At 44.6% G+C, this 23443-nt stretch overlaps 1 protein-coding gene across 3 annotated transcripts in view; it reads left to right on the top strand.

The window, feature by feature from the left end:
- TCF20 (transcription factor 20) overlaps nt 1-23443 on the top strand; it is a 206601-nt gene that overhangs the window by 167652 nt on the left and 15506 nt on the right. For all 3 annotated transcript variants that reach the window (XM_044983510.1, XM_044983518.1, XM_044983524.1), the window contains exon 3: nt 16194-16287. In XM_044983510.1, coding sequence (XP_044839445.1) covers nt 16194-16287 — 94 coding nt within the window. The remainder of the gene's footprint in view (nt 1-16193; nt 16288-23443) is intronic.

Raw genomic sequence — 23443 nt, forward strand, 5'->3', positions numbered from 1 at the left:
AAAAGAGCAAACAGCCATGTACTTCTGGATATCGTAGCTTTTGGGACAATTCTGGCAAAACTTTTCAAAACCTCAACAAGCTCTTTCCGGAGCTCAAAGGGGCTTTGTACACTAATTAAAATGAAGCCACAGGACCGGGTTGTAATTCAGCAGCACCTTGTGTGTCTCACAGCTCATTTTGCACAGAGATGCAAATCTCCCTTTATTGATGCTGCTGGCGTTGAGCACGTTGATGCAATTTTTCTCCACAGAGTCAACCTCATCCATACTTTCCATTGAAGCCTTTCTGACAAGTACTTCTTGGTGGGCAAAACAGTGAAACAAAAAAAGTTTGCGTGCATTTTTCTTGGTAGCAGTTCAGCACCCCTACTTGTGCATTTTGCATAGTTGCTGCCCCATCAGCTGTCAAGCCACGCAGGTTTTCAAAAAGCTAATGTGGCACTCTTCCATTCTTGCCTGAATGCCTAGCACTGAGGCTCATCTGACATAAAACACCTTCCAAAAACCAATGGCCATCAGTCAAAAAAGAGAATAAATATGATTCCCTTAAGACATCAAAACTCTTATCCAAGCACAGGTTGTAGAAAGTTGCAATTTTTTCAGCTATTCCATTTTGTAGAAAATTTGCCTGATCTTTTTTGCTCCTCTGTAACGTGTTGTTTCTCAGTGGTATCTCTCTGAAAAGTGTATTTTCTGCTTATGTGGCCAAAACAATTTTCTTCACAAAGTTCTCTGTTGCTAAATGCTTTCCTTGTTTTCCCCAAAGGTAGTGCGACTTTAAAATAACCATCTGTATCTGATCCGCTTTTAAAAAAAAAAAATCACTGAGCCATTGCTGTTGTCTTCTGAGCTCGGTTTTTGCATCAGGTAACAGCTTGCGCCTCTGAAATTCACTGTGGTAACTCTGTTCAACAAACCCCTGCATGAGTGCTATAGTGACATTGCATTGCGTAAATTTTAATTTGATAAATTTATTTCTTACAAACAGCACACACTGCAACCTGCTTGGAAATAGAATTGGGTGGCTTCAGAAACTACCTTTTCCACTTGTCCTGAAATGTTTATTTTTCTTCTTTCCGTGTTCTGCAGGTGGCTTCTCCAGAGCCATCTCTGTATCACATTCGGGGTCACTTTCTGGCACTGATTTAAAAAAAAACACGTTGATATCCATTCGCGTTTTTAACTTTCGCCTTCTGCTAAGAACAAACTCAATTTATCCAGACACCACATAGTGATCATGCCAATGATGCTGGCCAGTAGTTGCTCATGGTGCTACAGAAGCATGAGATGTAAGCATAGTGGTTAGCCAGTGAATACGCTTTGTGACTTAAAAGAAAACTACACCTATGTAGTTTAGCTCTCCCTGTGCTGTAGTAATATTTAGAAGGGAATGAGTGCGCATTATGATTTATGGCATTTACAAAGCAACTTTAAAACTTAATATCTCAGCGATTTTTGGGATGCTTTGATGCATAGGTATAGTTTGACTTCTATATTTGGGGAGCAGGTCGACAGGGATTTAACCTAGGCCAGCCTTACAAGTGGACAATATGGGTTACTGCCCAGGACGCTGTTGTTGGGGGTCGTTGTGGTCAAGAGGCCAGGAGCAAGGTGTGCCTGGAGTGCAAGGCTGCAGAATGAAGCTTGGCGGGGGGAGGCAGAGGGGGCCGGGGTGCCAAAATACAAGTTTGCCCAAGGTGCCATTTTCTTTAATGCTGGCCCCTGGGCTGAAGCCCGAGCCGCTCTGCCCACAGAAGGTGAGTCAGGAACTTACAAGCTGCCTGCTGAGTTCAAAGTTCCTTCAGCATTATGCCCCACATGTCTCCAGAGGTGCTGCCCAGAGACCCCCCCCAGGAGGCTGTGTGGTACAGGGTGCTGACCCTTGCTGATGGCACCAGCAAACACCAAGGCGGCGCATCTAGGATCAACAGCTGGGTGCTTCAGGGAGGGGCTACTGCTTTACCTCCTACCCACCCCTCTCTGCCCAGGAGGCTGTTGTGGACACATAAAAATACAGTAGTGGCTGCATTTGAGAAACACTGATTTAGATGTTTCCTAACCTTTCTCATAATCAAATTCTTTTGTTGGTTGTATGGTGAATTTAACAATCAAGTTTCTGAGCCTGTTACTGACCGTAATGGCAGTGGGGAGTGGGGATAAAGCCCCTGTATGCATTGTCTATTTTCCCCTCTTCCACAGAGCTCAAATTTAATATGTCCTTAATCAACATTTGTACGTTTTGAACAGAATTTCCATTTCAGCTTTTTCAGGCACCTCTTTAATTCTAATAGTTCTTCTTTCTCTTTTCCATATCATCCATTTTGAGCTGCAGCTGTCTTTCTGCTCGAGCAGCCTCATGCAGCACTGCAACTGTGATTCTGTCTGCTGTTTTCTCCCAATTCAGTGTACAGCACAGTAGCTCTATCCGCCAAAGCAGTGACTATCTCTTTTTAATTGCTGAAATCTTGGAAACTAAATCAGTCCTTAATTTCTTCAATTCAGAGTTACTCTCTGATTCTGCTTTAGCCCAGGTGAAAATACTGGCTTACAGCTCCCATCTTCTAAAAACAAGGCCCTTCCAAAATCTTTCTCATCGCTCCCCGCGCTCCCACTCAATGCCTCTTAACAGTGACCTCCCAAAATCATTCCACCTCCATTCCCCCAATATCTCTAACAATAGCTCTTCACCTCTTCATGGGGCAGCAGTTGTTTGCTCAGTTTTCCTTCTCAGCTGCTGTGATCAAGCCTCTCTTCATAGTCTGCTTCCTCCACTCTGCTGCTACTTCTGTTGTCATTCCAGCTTCACAGAGAGTAGCTGGAGAGAGGATGACTCTAGCCAGCCTGCCTACTGACTAACCAGAAGCAACCAAAAGAAGACCTCCCCCCATGATTATTATTTTATTATTATAATTCTAATAAATCATAATACTTATATGTATTTCAGTTGAACTTAGATGCCTCGGTGTTTTAGGCACTGTGCAAACATAGATAAGATACAGCCTCTGTCCTCAGTAGCTTACAGTCTAAAAAGACAAGACAGAGGGTGGAGTAAAGGGATATATCACACCTAGGGTTTGGCTACACTTGCAGCTGTACAGCGCTGGGAGTTAAAGCTAGCTTCGTACAGCTGTGTAGGAAAAGCGCTGCAGTGTGGCCACACTGACAGCTACCAGCGCTGCAGTGTGGCCACATTTGCAGCATTTGCAGCGGTGTTGGGAGTGATGCATTATGGGCAGCTATCCCACAGAGCACCTCTTCCCATTCTGGCACCGTGGGTTGTGGGAAGGGGGTGGAGGGTGCGGGTCATTCTGCTTCCTGTCCCAATGCCCTGTGATGCATCGCTTCACATCCCAGCAATCCCTGTTTTTCCGTCCACGTTTGGCGCCATCTTGCATCTTTCAACGGTTTCTGTGCAGCGCGGTTCTGTGTTCCGTTTCGGTCTGTGGGAAATGGAGCCCGAACTGCTGAGGAATATGCTGACGAGTCTTGCTAGCACATCACGTTTGGCAGTTGAGCTACTCCTCAAGATTCAAAGTGATAGTGAGGATTCCGACAATGATAGTGAGTCGCGTGACGCCTACGACACGAAATTGCTTGTGGCATTCACAGACATGCTCAGCACCATGGAACGCCGCTTTTGGGCTCGGGAAACAAGCACTGAGTGGTGGGATCACATCGTCATGGAAGTCTGGGATGATGAGCAGTGGCTGCAGAACTTTCGGATGAGAAAAGCCACTTTCATGGGACTGTGTGCTGAGCTCGCCCCCACCCTGCGGCACAAGGACACGAGATTGAGAGCTGCCCAGCTGGTGCAGAAGCGGGTGGCTATTGCAATCTGGAAGCTGGCAACTCCAGACAGCTACCCATCGGTCGGGAACCAGTTTGGAGTGGGAAAGTCGACCGTTGGAATCGTGTTGATGCAAGTTTGCAGGGCCATTAATTGCATCCTGCTAAGAAGAATCGTGACTCTGGGGAATGTGCAGGACATTGTGGATGGCTTTGCACAAGTGGGTTTCCCTAACTGTGGAGGGGGCGATAGATGGGACCCATATTCCTATTCTGGCACCACCCCACCTAGCCTCCAAGTACATTAATCGGAAGGGGTATTTCTCTATGGTTCTCCAGGCGCTTGTGGATCACCGTGGGCGTTTCATTGACATTAATGCAGGCTGGCCCAGAAAGGTGCATGACGCACGCATCTTTCGGAACACTGGCCTGTTCAGGAAGCTGCAGGCTGGGACTTTTTTCCCAGACCGGAAGATCACAGTAGGGGACATCGAAATGCCCATTATGATCCTTGGAGACCCCGCTTACCCGTTAATGCCGTGGCTCATGAAACCGTACACAGGGAGCCTTGACAGCAGCAAGGAACGGTTCAACTATAGGCTGAGCCGGTGCCGAATGACTGTGGAGTGTGCTTTTGGCCGTTTAAAGGGACGCTGGCGATCTCTGTATGGGAAACTGGACTTGTGGGGAAAGCAGCATCCTTGCAGTTATATCCGCGTGCTGTACCCTCATAATATTTGCAAAGGGAAGGGTGAAAGATTCAGTCAGGCATGGACCTCGGAGGTTCAACGCCTGGATGCTGAATTTGCACAGCCAGAGAGCAGGGCTACTAGAGAGGCCCGGCACAGGGCTGCAAGGATTAGGGATGCCTTGAGGGAGGAATTTGAGGCTGAAAACCAACAGTAATGTTTGGTGCCTTGCACGGGAGTGAAGTGCAGTGTTTACAATGTTAGTAGGAATTTGTGTTTGCTAAGCTGATTTGCAGTGCCTGTTTCTTTCCTGGGCTAAGGTATCTTTGACTTTCTGCAATAATAAAGACTCTTTTCAAAGCCAAGAATTCATTTATTGAAAAGAAAATTACTTTATTGACAGACACACAACTTTTTGGGAATCTGAAAGGGCAGGGGGGGTGGGGTGGGGAACTGTACAGTCACAAGTTTGAATATGTCCTGTCTGGAGTGCTGTGCAATGACTGCTGCACTTCAGGATGGCTATACTGCATGGTGATGGGGGTTGAGTGCAGAGGGTAAGGGTCGTAGTTCTCAGGGCTGGTTGGTGAACATACAGGTGTTGGAGGCAGCTGGGGGTGGTAAGAACCTGGATGCTGGGGAAGAGGGTTTTGAGCTGACATGGGGGCACAAGGGAAAGAGCTTTGGGACAAGGGCGGCGGGGGGTGTGTGTGGTAGTGCTCCACCTGCATGGCTACAAGCGCCTGGATAGAGTCCGCTTGGCGCTCCAGGATGCTTAGTAGCCGCTTCCTGCTTTTCTTCCTGTGCGCTGCGTTTTTCTTGTGGATCCTGCTTTCCCTTTCCCTCCAGTCCTGCACTTTTTGATTCTCTGTGAGAGATTGCTGCATCACTTCTTGCAGCATGTCTTCTTTGCTTTTTTCGGCTTCTTCCGGAGGTTTTATAGTCTCTCAGCCAGTGATAACACGGACAGCCGAGATCTCAAGGTTGCATCTGTAAAGGCAAAATGCAACACTTAACAGAGGCAGCATTGTTTATGCCAGACAGAGTTTTTCCCCCGCAGTTAAGGAGGGCACATTAACAGTCTTCACAATTGCATAATTTTCCCATCCCAAAGAGAGCGCACATAACCCACGGGAGCCCCAAAACGGTGAGTAAGGGGGAATGATTGGTTCAGGGCTGTACTGGGGTTTCTGTGCATTGGGGAAAGCAAACAGCTGCAGGGGGCACCTACACTGAACACTATCCCAACATTTTCCACAGGAGTTTATCCTGGAAGATATCTCGCTGCTGCAGGTCACCTGGGAAGCATGGGAGGGTCTTCTACTGCAATGCGGATTCTGCCCTGGCCCCTATGCAGCTTGCCTGTGTCTTACAATGGTCCCCCCACCCCTCGTGGCACAGTGGCGCGGCCGCATTAGCCTGACTGGGACAAGGACCACAGTGGCTCTCCCAATAAACCTGCGCAAGCGCATTGCTCACGCTCTGGCTGAAACTTTTGAAGTGATTACCGAGGCCGATTACCACAACGTGATAGACCACATCAATGCGCTGTTCCGCATCTAGGCATGCATAAATGCAGCCCTAACCCTCCCTCCTCTCCCAAAAAATTTCCATCCTGAAAATAAAAGCCGCTTACTGGGAACCCGCTCCTCTGTTTGTCCTCCACCAAGCACCGGACACCACAACTGGCTACCTTCCTCCTGGCTTGAGAAGAGCTCCTGGCTGCATGCCTCCAGGGACTCCGGGGTGTCTCCCCCCACCCCAGTACCCTCACTCTTGCTTTCCTCCTCCTCCCCCACCTGCTCTAAAGTGTCCATGGTGGTCCTCGGAGTGGAGGTGGGGTCACCCCCCAAGTATCACGTCCAGCTCTTTGTAAAAACGGCAGGTCGTGGGGGCAGTGCCAGAGCGGCGGTTTCCCTCGCGGGCTTTGCAGTAGGCATTCCGCAACTCCTTCACTTTAACCCTGCACTGCAGCGCGTCCCTGTCATGGCCCCTTTCCAACATGGCCCTTGATATCTGCCCATAGGTATGGTAATTCCTACGGCTGGAGCGCAGCTGGGACTGCACAGCTTCCTCCCCCCAAACACTGATGAGGTCCAGCAACTCGCCATTGCTCCATGCTGGGACTCGTTTGCCACGTGGAGCCATGGTCACCTGGAAAGATTCACTGATTGCACTCCACACCTTTGTAAGCAAACAGGAAGGGGATTTTTAAAATTCCCGGGGCATTTAAAGGGCGAGTCTGACAGTTGGTCACCTGAGGCCAGGGCAGTAAAGGTCGAACTGATGAGCAGAGTGGCTGAACAGGCATTCTGGGATACCTCCGAATACTTCTGGAGGCCAATAACAGCGCTTTTGGGGGCCACACTGGCCGGGCAGGGCTGCACCAGCAGCGCTATAGTCTTTATTCCCCTTGTCGAGGTGGAGTACAACCAGCGCTGTAGCCAGGGAGATGCAGCCTTGAGATGTATGTGCCTTGCAAGTGTGGACGGTGATTCAGTTGCAGCGCTGTAAAGCCACCACCAGCGCTGCAACTCTCCAGTGTAGCCAAGCCCCTAGTGAAGGTTTTATTCCATCATGTTAGTGCCACAAGTTTTTTGTATTATGACAGTGGTGGGAGAGGAGGGGAAAATGAAGGGATACCTAAAAGGAAAAACAAAGGAAGTGGGGAGCGAATAGTGAGGGGACTAAATTTTGGTGATAGAAGGGAGGGAAGTTATTTGGAGAGGGGCATGGAGGGCATCTGGAGTGAGGCTAAGAGTCTGAGGGCAGGGCCAGGAGCAAGCAGCCAGTCTGCTGAGAGGAAAGCATGTTCAGGGTAAAAACTGTAAAAAGCAAAGATCAATGGAGGTGCCTGCTTGAAACTACTTCTGTAGCTGATCCCCAGCTGCTGGTGGAAAGTGTAGATGAGAAATCATCTGAGAAGCACCAGCTTGTAAGGCAGAATCAAAACAGTCACTCTTTCTGATTCCCCTCCACACTGTGGGCTCAGTTCCTTAATTTTTCTCACCTCCTTCCTAGGAATTTAAAATTAAACAAACAAAAATAAGGCTATAGCCAGCTCCCATCTCCACACTAGAGAAAGGAGCAGTAGCTCCAGCAAGGCTTCTTTCTCCTCTACTACCCTTTGTTGGGTCATTTTTCTGTTCCAAATGCTTTTTAAGTCCCGTCTAGTATACCAGGGCTAGTTTAACTTTCAGATAACACAAATAGTTAGTGGGGGGCCCCAGTGATCTTATGCTAAGCTGTCAGCTCAGCATTTTGCCTGCTAGCATGGAGCCAAAGGGAAGCAGCTTTTGGCCTGATCCTCTTCTCTGGCAGCCTGGGTCATTTCAGAAGACAAAAATATTGCACCTGGTTAGGAAGAGGAAGGGGGCTAGAAGTCCCAGGACAGGATCTTTTGTTTTGTAACCTGTAGGTAGAGGTATGACAAGGTATTTCTGACAAATAAGATGGAAAGGGAGGATGCGTGTATGTGTGCATGCAGGCGTAACCCCTTCTACTACAGTCAAAGCCACTTCACTTAATAGTGGAGGAACCTAAATTGCAGGAAAAAAATAGTATCAGGTAGTTCCTAATTTGAAACATTGAATGAAACAGAGCAGAACTCTGGTGATTCTACAGTACAGTGGGTCTCAAACTTTCCACAATACTGTACCCATGGGTCTGATTTGTCTTGAGTACCTCAAGTTTCACCTCACTCAAAAACTAGTTGCTTACAAACTCAGACGTAAGAAGTGTCGCAGCATACTATTACTGAAAAATTGCTTACTTTCTTGTTTTGTCTGTATGAAATTTTAGTTGGTACTGACTTTGCAAATGCTATTACCTATTTGCCTAGTTTTACAACAGGCTATATATTTAGATGAGTTGATGTACCCCGTGGAAGACCTCTGCGTACCCCCAGAGGTATGCAAACCCCTGGTTGAGAACTGCTACTATATTTGTCACCCTGTTGTTCGCACTTCTAGATTGTGTGTTACTTCACATTGTCAGGTGAAGACTGAGCTGGAGCTAGAAAGAGTTGAGAGCTGTTAATAGCATGGTAAGGAAGAGATAATGTGTGTGGCTTTAATATTTGTTATAGCTTTGATAACTTAGTTCCAGAGATTGGGGGTGGGGAGGTGTCTTTCCCAGATCTAACTCTACCCTCCCTTCAACCTACTCCAGGTGAGACTTACTGTTTTGTTTTTCTAGCTGGATTGTGAGGGAGGGGCCTGTTAACCAATCATTGCTGCTTTGTATTTGAGCCAAGAGTTGGCTAGATGCTTGGCAGTGATTACCATTCATCAGCCCTTCTCCCTGGGAGCCTTGTCCAAGTGCTGGTCTTCAGTTTTTCAGAGCAGAGGAGGTTAAGCAGGCTGCCTACTGAGCAATAGGAATTTATCTTCCCTCGAGAGCCTGTGTTCTCTCTCCCTGGCTAAGGATAGCATAATTCCTTAGTAGTAGCTTGCTAGCGGCTTTCGATGTCCTGGTGACTGTTTGCGGGATGGGGTTTGAGTGAAAACTTGAACAGAAACTGAAGAGCTTAGTTTGTGGCAGTTAGGCACAATTCATGTCTCTTCCTGTGCAAGTTCCAGTATTTGTTTATATTTTGTTTTTAGTATTTTTAAAGGTAAAATGCACATTTTATGTGCTTCTGAAAATGAGGGTGTTAATACTGGCAATAGTCAGACATAGTGCAAGCAGGAGCTGTACGGACGTGCATCTTTCAGTGCGCCTCAGTCCTGACCTGCAGAACCCACTGTTCTTTCAGCTCTGCGTTTCTCCAAGAGGTTGCCAGTCATGGTTTGTGGGGCTTTTTAATTTGAAATAATGTCTCTGCAGAATTAGGCTGAAACCATCTAGCCATCTCTATTCACTTACCATATGTTTAGAATCATAGATTATTAGGATAGGAATCATCAAGAGGTACTCTGATACTATGTGTATGTGATATAAGAATCTCCCTAATAGATAGAGATTTATGAGTTATTTTATGTCTGTATAAATTTACAGGTAATCAGCTGTATTTAATCTCTTTCTGAGGTATGAAGGATAGGGAACTGGAAAGAAATGGAGAGTAGTTTGGTGTGTGTATGTGGTTCCTCCACCCTCCCTTGAAAGAAGCAGATGGTTGTGGGTCCCAGGAGATAGAGGAAATGGCGTTAGACTGTCAGTGAGTTGTGAAAAGCAGCAGCATCTGCCAGAGTGGAGACTTGTTCAGCAGCAGGAGAGTGAGCAGTAGATGATCTCTGCCTTGAGCAGTCAATGGAATTGCAGTCCAATAGGGAATTGCTGTTGTGCGGGTTGTTGCCGGCAACCTTCGTAATAATCCAGTTGGTCAGGCATAGAAGGGAGATAAAGGGCCGATTCCTGCACTTTGGCCGTCTCACTTTATTGAAATTTCTTACCTCTATTTATCCATCACTAACAGAACCATAGTGTGAAAAAGTTCCTGACCCATTCTGAGCAGGGCTGGTCATGTACATGAACAAAAAAATGGGCATGTTGAACGTTATGCGGAAAGACACATGCTTCAAAATGCTCTGTGCTTCTGTGATGCTGCAGCACTCTCAGAAGAGCAGGATAGACTGGGCTGAAGCTATATAGGGAGGATTGCTATAAAATTATAAAGGAGTGTTTTGAAAAATGCAACATACTGTTTTATGGTGTTTTGAAGTTACTTTTTTGTCTGCAGTTAAATCGCAAAATACACTCTTCAAAATATTCCATATAGTTTGAAGATATCTTTCCACAACTTCAGCTCATTCTCTGCTGCTCCATCTCCTCTGCTCTTATTGATTGTGCTCTGTACAAGAAAGATCATTATGGGGAAGAATACATGTGGGAATGCCCTCTTTTATTGCTGCAGGGCTATGGCACTTCAAAGGAGCAGGCAAAGGTGGAAGGGCCATGTGCCTCAAAGGAATGACACTGGGCATTCAGAGCTCCATTCAAGAAGAGTGGCTGACTTGGACTATGCCCTGTTAGAATCATTAGCTTTGGTTGGCCAGGTCTAAAAGTGAGAATGGAGGGGGTTGGGGCAGGGGGTGGTAGAGAGCTGTGTGATTCAGGACTCCTGAGGAGGCCTTTTGAGTATAACTGCCATGAGTGAAACTAGGACTGGTGTCAGTACTCCTCAGGGAATTGTGCACCAAAAAATTAAAAATTCTGGACACAATATTTTAAAATTCTGCATATTTTATTTGTCAAAATAACACAGTATAATTACTCCAGTTTAAATTATGTTGGTAATTTACTACAAAATACCTGTCAGCAAGTATGTCTATAACAATACAAACAAAAGCCGTATTGGAGCATGAGCTTTCGTGGGTGAATACCCACTTCGTCGGATGTATGACGAAGTGGGTATTCATGCACGAAAGCTCATGCTCCAATATGTCTGTTAGGGCTTGGCTACACTTGCAGATGTGCAGCGCTGGGAGTTACAGCTGTCTTCGTACAGCTGGGTAGGGAAAGCGCTGGAGTGGGCCACACTGACAGCTACCAGCGCTGCAGTGTGGCCACATTTGCAGCATTTGCAGCGCTGTTGGGAGTGGTGCATTATGGGCAGCTATCCCAGCGTTCAAGTGGCTGCAACGTGCTTTTCAAAAGAAGGGGGTGGGGTGGAGTGTGACAGGGAGCGTGGGGGAGACAGAGAGAGTGGATTTTTGGAGCTGACACTGTGTTAGCTCCCTGCCTTGCAACTTCTAAGGACTGGAAGATACACAGCACCAACCTTCAATCATTTTAAAAGTTTGGACCCCTTCCCCCACCCCTCTCTTATTCACTAAATGCAAATAGCCTTCAGACCAGATAAGCAGCTACTCCAAAACGGACTCTTCCCCCCCCCCCCAGCCTGTTGCTTCTCTCCTCAAGCAAACACTAGCTGTGAACATTCCAAAAGAATCCCCCTGCCTGCCTCTGCTGGAGCAAACAGGAGCTGTGTTTGTTTTTTAGATAAGCAGCTCCGGGAGCCTGGAGTTCACAACAAAACAGCAGAGTGGCTGAACAGGCATTCTGGGATACCTCCGAATACCTCGGAGGCCAATTACAGCGCTTTTGGTGGCCACACCTTGCAGAGCAGTGCTGCATCACCAGCGCTGCAATCCTTATACCCCAGGCAGAGCAGGAGTACAGCCAGTGCTGCAGCCAGGGAGATGCAGCGCTGTTATGTGCCTTGCAAGTGTGGACGGTGACTAAGTTGCAGCGCTGTAAACCCACCACCAGCGCTGCAACTCTCCAGTGTAGCCAAGCCCTTAGTCTATAAGGTGCCACAGGACTCTTTGCTGCTTTTACAGATCCAGACGAACATGGCTACCCCTCTGATACTTAATACAGACAAAAAAGATTCAGGAAATGTTTTTTGATAAATAGATTCCTTACTAGCCATATTAATATAGAACTTTGCGTAATAATTCATTTAAACTGCAATCCAGAAACATATTTCCTGTGCCCCTCAGAAGCAGGTCAAAGGCTTGGGGGAATCAAAGGTAACGGAGGAGCTGAGGGAGAGTCAAGTAATTGCTGGGAAGAAGCCTGGGTGTGAATTTGGAGGTTTGTTGGGTGTGGGTGGAAGAAGTATGGAACAATTGTTTTTTGGGGGTGGGGGATTGTTAGGGAGCCTCCTCCATGCAGACCCTGGCTGACCCCTAGCCTTTCTCATTCAGTCAGGCACATCTGCCCCTGTCCTCATGTGCTCCTGCACACCCACTCCCATTCAGCCCGCACCCCAGTATGTTCTCCTCCCCCACTAGCCCTTCAGAGCCCCAGTCTGTGACCCCCCCCAGCATTCAATGTGCCCCATACTGTCTCGTGTCCTCTTCTCTGCCCCCCCCCCGTGCCCCTTGATCTGGCCCTGTGGGCAGAGCACTGTGAGGAATGTAGCCTCTTCTTTTCCCTAGGGCTGCTCCCGCCTGGGAGTGGCTGCTCTCTGTTCTGGCGCTACAACAACCTTTGGTGGGCAAAAGGGGTAACTGCAGTACCTCTCCAGCAGAATGTATTTTCTGTGGAGAAAAAAAAATTATGCACTAGACATGAATTCTGTGCATGCAGAGTGGTGCAGAATTCCCCCAGGAGTACAGTACCTAAGATTCTCCTGTGTGTGGCTGACTTTACAGACAGGACTCGATAGTTCTCCAGGAAAAGCCATTTGCTACATGTTGAGGCTGGTTATCGTCCCATGAGTAAGTGAATTACAAAACTTGCCTGGAGGTCCAAGCAGTTTGATATAGAATTAAAGTCCTAGAAGTTTTGCCTTTGGAAACCAGGGGTCATATTCTGACAAATAAAAATAAGTTAGTTGGCTTTTTTATCCTGGACCTCAAGGACACTTCCTTATGTCATAAATATTGTACTAGTTTTTCATGGTTGAGGGTTGCTGCTTAAAAGACACCCAGGAGTTGATTTAGTAAAGGATACTGCAGATCAGGTACATTGGCATAACTGTGAGAAGACTGGATTTGTACAAGTCATGAGAACTGGCATCTCAGACTTTCCCATTTATTACATCTGCTTTGATTCAAAGCGGCACCTGGCATATGGTTGGAGGAAGCTGATTTTGCTTTCATACTCAGTCATTTACATGTTAAACTACATTCTTCACTGTCTGCATGGCATGGTGGGGAGAGCAGTGAATGCCTTTGTCAATTTTTTCCCTGATTTTTTAAAAAGGGTGTTATACTATAACCCCCTACTTACTATACAGACAAGATCTCCGTGGATCAGATCTGCGACTTGCTTGGTAATAAAAGACCAGTTTTAGATCTGTATATATGTATAATCTGCGTTCAAAAGACAACTTTGTTATGGTCCACATTTCAGGTGATTCTGACCAATTGTTCAAGCACTTATTTTTTTAATGCTTTTTGCCACATTTTCTCTCCAAAACTGAATTTGCTGTGTTTCTTATAGGTTTATGTTTTATAACCAGAGTGTTCTTGTCGGTATTGGGGTGGATTTTTTGTTGTGGTGCTCGTAACCTTAAATGGAATCTGTGCTAGCCACATGACAGGTCCTTTTATAAAGAAGGGAAACTTCATCCTGTCAGAAACAAGCTTTCTTCAAAAGCTTTCATTAGTTTATGCTTTTGAAAAACACTTACTTTACTTATAAAGTTGCTCTCTGAATGAAATACACTGTAGGCCTAATTCTCTAAAGCCATTAAGGCTGCAGTAAGTCAGTGAATAGCTCTCACTCTGTTGCATTCACACCCATCTGATAAAATCATTAAATATATGCACAAGTTGAGATATTAGGAATAAGTAATGGAAATTAAAAATGGTCATCAGATAAGTTCTCTCTCACTGAAAATAAATGTACCAATTAGGGCTTGTCCTAGGGTCTCACCCCCACTTTGAGCTTTTGGGTTCAAAGATGGGGACCCGCATGTATTCTTCCCCCACCCTAACCCTTAGGGTAGGTTTCCTTTTCGCTGCCCACCATGTCCTAGGGTCTCACCCCCACTTTGAGCTTTTGGGTTCAAAGATGGGGACCCGACTTGGTTTCCCTCTAAACTAAAATCCTAGTTTAGATCTAGTAAGCTGCCACCACTCAATCAGGAAATGTGGATTGAGACACAGTCCTTCCCCAAAATCCTAGGGGATTCCAAGAGCCCCAAATCCATGGAGTTCTTACACCCAGGAGAAACAAACCATTCCCCCTGCTTCCTCCCCCCTCCCTTTTCCTAGGAGAGATACCGGGATCTAACTACAGAGGGATACCTCCCCCTTCTCTTTCCCTGAGAATCCACCCAAGGAAAGACCAAACAAGTCCTTAATAGAAAAGAATTTATTAAAGAATAAAAAGAAAGTAACTTGTCTCTGTAATTCAAGATAGAACAATACAGGGTCTAAGCTTATCAATCTCTGGAGAGAATTCCCCCTCCCCCTTTCTCAGTAAAAGCAATATCAGCAAACAGGAATAAAGCATTTCCTTTAGCAAACACACAATTGCAAATATAGAAATCAAATCATAAGACTAATTCGCCTTTCTAATTAATACTCACTATTAATTAGTAGAAATTACTCCAGGAGAACTTGGAGACATGACTGTCCTCTCTTAGATCCAAAAAGAGTTCTCGAGACAAACAAAGAAAACACAGACAAAAGCTTCCCTCCACAGAGATTTGAAATTATCTCGTCTCTGATTGGTCCTCTGGTCAGGTGGTCACCAGGTACTACATGTTAACCCTTTACAGGTAAAAAGGGACCTTAACCCTGATCTGTTTATTTATGACAGGGCTGTCAAGCGATTAAAAAAATTAATTGCACGATTAATCGCACTGTTAATAATAGAATACCATTTATTTCAATATTTTAGGATGTTTTCTACATTTTCAAATATATTGATTTCAATTACAACACAGAATACAAAGTGTACAATGCTCACTTTATATTTATTTTTATTATAAATATTTGCACTGTAAAAAACAAAAGAAATCTTAATTTTCATTTCACCTAATACAAGTACTGTAGTGCAATCTCTTTATCATGAAAGTTGAACTTACAAATGTAGAATTATTTAAAAAATAAATAACTGCGTTCAAAACCAAAACAATGAAGTGGGCAGCATTATCTCCCGTAAATGTAAACAAACTTGTTTGCCCTTGGCTGAACAAGAAGTAGGACTGAATGGACTTGTAGACTCTAAAGTTTTGCATTGTTTTGTTTTTGAGTGCAGTTATGTAACAAAAAAAATCTACATTTTTAAGTTGCACTTTCATTATAAAGAGATTCACTACAGTACTTGTATGAGCTGAATTGAAAAATACTGTTTCTTTTATTTATCATTTTTACAGTGCAGATAGTTTTAATAAAAATAATATAAAGAGAGCAATGTACCCTTCTTATTCTGTTGTAATTGAAATCAATATATTTGAAAATGTAGAAAAACATCCAAAAATATTTAATACATTTCAATTGGTATTCTGTTGTTTAACAGTGTGATTAAAACTGCCATTAATTGTGATTTTTTTAAAATCACAATTAGATTTTTTGAGTTAATCTCGCGAGTTAACGACAATTAATCGACCGCCCTAGTACCAACATCTTTCTAGCACTGAAGCCCTTTATTTTGGAGACATGCCATTCTTGTGACATTGATGGGTTTTCCCCTTAGCACCAGGTACACCTTGTCTTTATCTTGTGTGACAAAATACTCAGGTTGGCCTCAGTCCTCTTGGATTGACATGTCAGTGGTAATGAAGGATTTGGCCAGATGAATCAGATAGTAATTTTTATACCAACTAGAGCCCCATATCCATTCTCTGTTCTGCTAAGTCTCATTTAAAAGTTGCTATAGACATATTCAAGTCTTCATACTGCAATTCCAATACCGAGGTCATCATTGTGTTCTGAAACATCTGCCAAGAGACTGGACAATGGTGGCCTAGTAGGTGCAAGGAATGTTGATAGTTCTGTTCATCCGGCAGCTGGTAGAGTTGTCTGCTATTTAACAGTACATTAAGTCCAGTTACCGCTGCTGTGCAAAAGTATGTTTGAAAAACCTATCGTTTTATCTGCTGGATGGTGGGACCCATTATTTGATATTTGAAGGGAATGTACTGGTAATCTAAAAAGTGATCTTTGGGACCTGGTGGCTCTCGATAAATTTTGAGAAAGTAGTGCCTGAAATTGCTGAAGTTTGTGTGGTGGAAATACCAGGAAAAGGTGTATGGAAGGAGGCGATAGAGGGCTCACCAATTTGCTAATATTTCTATCTTTCTATCCTTTTCAGAAATGTTCCCACTGCCAGGAGCCAGGAGCCACCTTAGGCTGCTACAACAAAGGTTGCTCCTTCCGATACCATTACCCGTGTGCCATTGATGCAGGTAAGAACAAATAAGATTAATAATATCTTACACTTATAGGACACATATTGCCCCCAAAGTATTCCAGAGCACTTTACAAACTGCTATACTCTGAATCTCTTAACCCACCAAGGGAATACAGTAATGTAATGGGATGGAGCATGGCAGCTGATGATAAAAAAAAAAAGCATGGCAGCACTTTGGAACAAGCTGGATTGAGAAATGTAGAAGAATCGTCTTGAAACTGCAGAAAGAATTTTAAATTTGTAGAATGCAGTTAAAAAAACTGGAATTTAGCCATGACATGGGAAATGAACCCCTTTTCCCCCTGAAAAATGTACAGGCTGTTTAAGGACTCCCAGTAATGAGAACCTCAGATTTTTCATGTTGTCTGAAAGACGACACCTCCTACAGTGACATGCTCCTTAGCAGTACAATTGGGCATTAGCCTGGTAGATTCCAAATGGAAAGTGTCACCTGCTGAGTCATAAACACCACTTCCAGTAGCACCTCATTTGTGCCCATACAAGTCTCTTATCCAAGCACTGACATTGCTCACTTCTGGTATAGCTTTTAGGGGAGCTGCTCCTTTTGCTCAGTGATCAGAGTACTAGGGCTATCTGTGTGTGCAGTTGTCTGGTGTGAACATAGATTATTTAGAATGGTGGTTCTCAACTAGTGGTCCAGGGACCCCGGGGCGAGGGGCAGGTTTCAGGAGCTCTGCCAAAATAAACCAGAGAGCAGGGTTGGCGTTTAGGCGCCCAGAGCAGAAGGCCAAAGCCTGAGCAACTTAACTTTGCTGGGCAGTTGCCCTGCTTGCTATTCCCTAGAACTGGCCCTTGCTTTTAATCTACTGGATATGCAGAAAAACAGTTGTTGTGGCACAGGTGGATTGTGGAGTTTTTATAGCTTGTTGGGGGTTATGTGGGGAGCTCAGAAAGAAAAAGGGTGAGAACCTCTGATTTAGAAGACAGGATTAGGGTTGGGCATTTGAATGGTCCAAAAATTATTCGTCAGATATTTTAAAGCGCTAATTTATTAGAACAGTAACAATGGTAACAAAGAAGAGTAAGACCTTATGGTCTCCAGTAGACTTACCCGTAGATACATATGCCTAATTACAAGAAACAAGTTACTTAACTGAGTTATTTTAACTTGGAAAAATGCAAATCACTATTAAATGAAGTTCTAAAAAATGAAAGAACGGCACGATGATTCAATCAAAAAGGTAAGCCGCTGCCTACATCAGGCATTCTTGCTGGAATATTTGACCAAGGTCAAATAATAGGTGGTCAGCTGACATTTGACTGACTGACTGACTGGCTTGCTAAACCTACACAGGATATACGCAGGAGAAGGGGTGAGTTTCTTGAACTTCATGTCTTCCTGTGTATGACTGTACAGCACTTAGCACAATAGGGCCCCAACCTATTGGTCCTTTACATGCTACCACAATATAAATGCTAAATAATAAAACAGAATTAAAATTGCAATGGAATTCAGGGTTCTTTGACATTGAATTTGATCCAGTTAAGGCCTTATCTACTGTGTGGTATGACATACACTCTTTAAAATTACACCCCAAAAAACTATGTTAAAAGGACTTTGTAATCTTAATAAAGTAAAGCAGTCAGAAGTTAGGAAATGCCTGAAGTAAAGTTGCCTGTACAATCATAATGCAGCTCCTTTGTGCATATGTGTTATGATACAGCAGCAAAGAATCCTGTGGCACCTTATAGACTAACAGACGTTTTGCAGCATGAGCTTTCGTGGGTGAATACCCACTTCTTCGGATGCAAGTGGTGGTAATTTCCACCACTTGCATCCGAAGAAGTGGGTATTCACCCACGAAAGCTCATGCTGCAAAACGTCTGTTAGTCTATAAGGTGCCACAGGATTCTTTGCTGCTTCTACAGAACCAGACTAACACGGCTACCCCTCTGATGTTATGATACAGTATTTATTTACGAGATCATACTGTTTTTTTCCACAGGACTCCTACCTTATTCAGTGCACAGAATGGATGGTGCTCACTTAATGAGTAGCTATTCAATATTATGTTTTCTCATTGTTCAGTGTGTGACTCCGGGCCTTATTTACTACACACTAGTCAAACTCTGCTCTGCAGACAGAATTATTATTTTCTCATGTTTTTTTCAGTGGTGCTCATCACTGTAGCATGAGTGTTCCACAAATGCTAATGAATTTATGTTCATATCACCCCTGAGAGATGTGGCGTGTTATCCCCATTTTACAGATGGGGAACTGAGGCACAGAGATTAATGTAAAAAATGTCCACTAATTTTGGTTGCCCAGTTTGAGAGGCCTTAGGACATGGTGTTTCAGAGTACTCAGCATTGTATGACACTTCATTTGTTCAAAGAATAGCTCACGTTGACATCAGTTGTAGCTTTGATTTCACAGCTGTTCTTCAAATCAGAGCCCAATATCTCAAGCTATGCACTTGGAAAATGAGGAACCCCCAATTACTTAATCATGTGTGAAAAGTCTGGGTTAAGTGACTTGCCCAACATTACATAAGAAAATTCTGTGGCAGAGGCAGGGATAAAATTCAGTTCTCCAGGGCAGCACTGCTGCCCTAACTATGAGTCCGTCATCTTTCTTCCTTCTATTCCCTGCCTCTTTCCCTACACACCTTCCAGCTTCTGCAACATGAAGGAGGGATCCTATAAACAGTCTCCTCTATTACGCAGGTCTGTGCTGTGCACTGGATGAGCATGGGTCCTGTGGGGGGAAAAAACAAGTCATCATGTAATTTGACTGTCTCATAATACATATGCACAAGGAGGCCAAATTTGGCAACCTTACTGCTGTCATTTCCTAATTTTTGCATACTTGATGTTCTTTTAACATAGTTTTATGTGTAACTTCCTAGATCTTGAAAAAACAGAAATTCCATCATGTGGCATCATAGTGATACCCATATGTCGTTAGCAGGGTTGAAATCTAGAGCCACAACACAAACACTTCCTGCATGAGCTAATGGCTTAACTGAGAGTAGTGGTAGGTTGTCGTATTCTGCGGACCCGTATGAAAGGGGGATGAGACACCTTGCAAATGAGTTTCACAGATATTTATAACAGCAGAGGAATGGTGAGACTCTGGAGTCTTGGATTTCATTCCAAGCTCTGTAGGCAAGTGTGCTTTACCGGACATAAATTCTTCTGCCCATTTCCCCACAAGTAATTCTTTCTGCCCCATCTTCTCCAGCTAGTCCCTGTCCCAGTCCTGTATCTTCTCCATCCCTGGTTCCTTTTACCAGTTCGTCTCCTCACCTAGCCAGTCCCAGTTCCCCCCTTCTGGTCTCCAATAATCATCCACAGCCCCCACTAGCTCCTAATCCCAGTCTCTTTGCCAGCCAGCCCCAGTTTCTCACCCAGCTCCTCATCTGATCTCTCTCCTCTCTGCATTATTTGTGTTTTTAAAAAATAATTCTAGGAATATTTGTGGTAACAGTCATGTTTGATTTTTAAACTAAATACTTCCCATTGTTTATAAGTATTTTAGTAGCCGATTAAGTTTTGGTATTTGAACTACAGAGAAGAACAAGTACAGCACAGCTACCTTCCTCCTTTTAGTGTCTGAGTCCATTTTCAGTAAACAACAAGAACAGGAATTGAATGCCAATCATAAGACTTTGTACTAATATGCTGGGGGACTCTCTTTTGATTTCTGGTCCTGATGGTTCATCAGGGGATCAATTTGCTGGGGGATGTCCCTTTAGGATAGCAGTTAGTGCTCTGTGCTTCTACACTGAAGATCAATTTTTAGTCCTAGATCACTAGCCTGGTCCCGAATAAACCAAGATTTGCATCACTGTTGCTGATTGGCTGTTGAGGAAGGCACATGGTTAATAAACCTGCTCCAGCCTGTATGTACAAATGCTTTTATATATCCTAACTCTATCTTGTGTTTGATCTCCTTACATACAAAATAATCCTTGTCAAAATAAGACACCCTTGTGTGCAAGAGAGCTGAACTCTAGCTCTCCACTTGCATATGAATCAAAATTAAACAGTGCCACTTAAACAATTTCTGTATGAAGATAGGACAAAGACAATGGTGAAATCTAAGTCTGTTGAAAAGGCAAAGAAATTTCTACCCAGATTTGAGGGAGCATGTTTAACGCTTCAAATATTGGGGTGGCATGACTACAAGGGAAGCCAAATCGACATAGAATTGGACTCGTGGCTACTCTAACGACACTCAGCCACTTTTGGAGAAGCAAAGGTATTACTATGAAGAGTAAAATGAAGTTGGGCAGTCTCTTGTCTTCAGCATCTTGCTTTATGCATGCTAGACGTGGATGCTACAGAAACAGGATATTGACACTCACTGTCTTCAAATTGAAATGCTACACTAACAAGGAGGTAATCTTCCAAATTTACAGCATAACTGTAGTGATACCTGATTTCAATAAGATGGTAAAAGGAAACTTGAGTTTGTGTGACATGTGGTTTGGGTGAGTGGAGGAAGAGTGGGAGCAAGTTTTGCAGGGAGTGGTGGTGAATGCCAGGGTCAGGGGGCACCTGTGGTGAGTGTGATTCAACGATGTGGCTGACTGGACAATATGTGGAATGGCATGTTTCACAGGGCTGTGTGAGGACACGTGGAGGAAGATTGCTGGCCCATGACTCCTATGTGTTGTGTTTACTGTTCGTTGTGATGTGACTTTATGGTGCATTGCACTATGGTGGTAATAATAATAATATGGAGATGGCTATTAACGTTTCATCTGTGTTTAGCTTTCATCTGTTCAAATTTATAAAGAGCCACTGATGTCTGAGATAACTTAGTCCTAGAGACATCTCCATGGAAACAGGATCCTTGTTTCTTGAGATTTCGCATCAACTCCCTCTATTTTTTTTTTCTTCCCCACCTGGAGTCAAATCCTGATTGTTACATCACAGTTGTCTCCACAGCATCCATATTGTGTGATATCACAAACAAAGGATATGTACTCCATAAACAGAATAACTAGCAAATGATGAATTCTTAAGGGACAAAAACCCTCTTTGCTTGCAGATATTCTTTGTGAAGGGTAACAAACCAGAGAGAGAAAGAGAGAGAGAGACAAAGTACAAGGGGATATAAGCATAATTGTGTGTTAAAATCCTCTTTTGTTATATATTTTCCCTGACTGCTCCATGGAGGAAAACCTGCTCAAACAAGGTGCATGGTTGCCTTTCCATCTTCCTTCTTGAACTGACCTTAGCTTGATATATTATTATCTTGCTATCTAAAATTACCTCTTGGAGTTGATTTTTAAAGTTTACTTGACTGGGTAATGAAATGTGTGACCTTAGGTCACCAGTTCAAATCCAGGCCAGGTTGATAGTAAGGAAACATTTTTGCCATCTTAGGAGTAGTCAGTGGCAGTTGTGAAATGATCTGACAGTCTCTCTCCCATTCCCAGTGCGGAGATAAGTGTCCCTAACCTTTAACACTAATTACCACAGTTGGCTCCAATGTTGGCATTTATGGCAAAAAAAGACACAGATTGAATAATAGTGTAGACGGGTCAGACTCACCCCCGCGGCGCCTCCTGCTGGTGACTCCGGGAATTAGCTCTATTCCAGCCTGGAGCGCCCTCTGCAGGCCGGTGTTCCGCCTGTCTTCAGGTCCCCGTGTCCCTCTCTGGACCCGGTGCCCTTTCACATGGGGTGCTGCCCCTTGCAGTAATCCCTTTCTCTCTGGTCTCCCCTCCTTGGGGAACCCCCACCCTCTATCCCCACCTTGCCTCAGTATTGGCTACTGCCAGTCATTGTCTAGCCCCACACTCTGGGGCAGACTGCAGTATCAACCTACTCATCACCGGCAAAGGGGTTTGGACCTGCTGCCTTGGCCTACCCCTGGGCTGCCTTCTGCAACCCCCAGTACCTTTCACTAGGCCGCAGCCTGGGGCTTTCTAGGCTGGAGCTCCCCAGCCTTTCCCCAGCCCTGCTTCAATCAGGTATCCAGTCTCACGGTCCCTGCAGCTAGGCCCTTCTCTCTCTTCAGGCAGAGAGAGACTGTCTGTGCTTCTGGCCTCCAGCCTTTTATAGGGGCCAGTTGTGGCCTGATTGGGGTGTGGCCCAGCTGCAGCCACTTCCCCAATCAGCCCAGCTTTTAGAGCCACAGCTCTCAAGCCCTGCCAGGCCACTTTTAAACCCCTCAGGGCAGGAGCAGGGTCCACCCTGCTACAAATAGATATTGAGCTTTTCTCACCCCGACGCATGGTCCAGATCCAGGGCATGAGTTGTCTTGACAGGAAACGGTGTGTGGAAGCTTATACTGCCCACCCCTATGTGCCCTTCCCATTTGGGGGATGAATGGAGGATTTCATCTGTCACCAGTGCTGAATTCACTAAAAGGAGAAAACAATCTTCTCTCTCTCATATTTTCAGGTTTGTTCTGATGGTTACTGTGTTGTACAATGATAATTCATGGTACAGTCTCGTGCAAAATTCCTATCTTTATAATGAGGCAGTCTTTGCTATACTGCATCTGAAATTATTGCCCTTAGCGCAGGGATAAGGGTTTTTATTCTTTTTTAAATCTCTGAAGTAACTTAGGCTATTGCATGCTACTTCCTTTTGATTCAGGCCAGAGGCATTGATTTTGAAACTGAGAAACGTTTCATACCAGCAAAGGAAACTCTGCTTGGGTGTCTAGAAAGCATTGCCCTGAAGCCCTAGGTGCTGTCTGTTAAACTCATCTAGCAGATTGGAACAGCAGAGAGCTGTAGTTATGCTACATACTTAAGATTTTAAATTAGCACATTTTATTAACCACAGTGCAACTTGCTGGCAATCTGGGGACATTGGAGAGGACATAAATGCCTTGCTGAATTCTTACACTGGTGATCCACCAGAAATAACGCAGTAATGAGATGCTGGCTGAGTAACATCAGGTATTTGGAGGTGGTGTCAAAAGTTTGACCAAGAGTGGTGTAGCACCATAGATGACAATACCTAGCAGATGCAGCTGAACCCCCTATGTAGAGTGCACTGCAGCTTCAAGATTTGATTGTGAAATGGAAATGTGGGGCACTTGGAAATCCCGAAGTAGAAGGCTGGAGCTCTAAAGTTTGCACTGCCTTGTTGCCTTTAGTGCACCCTCTTCTATGGATACAGCACTTAACGGTTCCAGGAGCTGTTAATGTAGCACCTCTTAA

Source organism: Mauremys mutica, chromosome 1 (assembly GCF_020497125.1).
Source record: "Mauremys mutica isolate MM-2020 ecotype Southern chromosome 1, ASM2049712v1, whole genome shotgun sequence".
Classification (NCBI taxonomy): Eukaryota; Metazoa; Chordata; order Testudines; family Geoemydidae; genus Mauremys; species Mauremys mutica.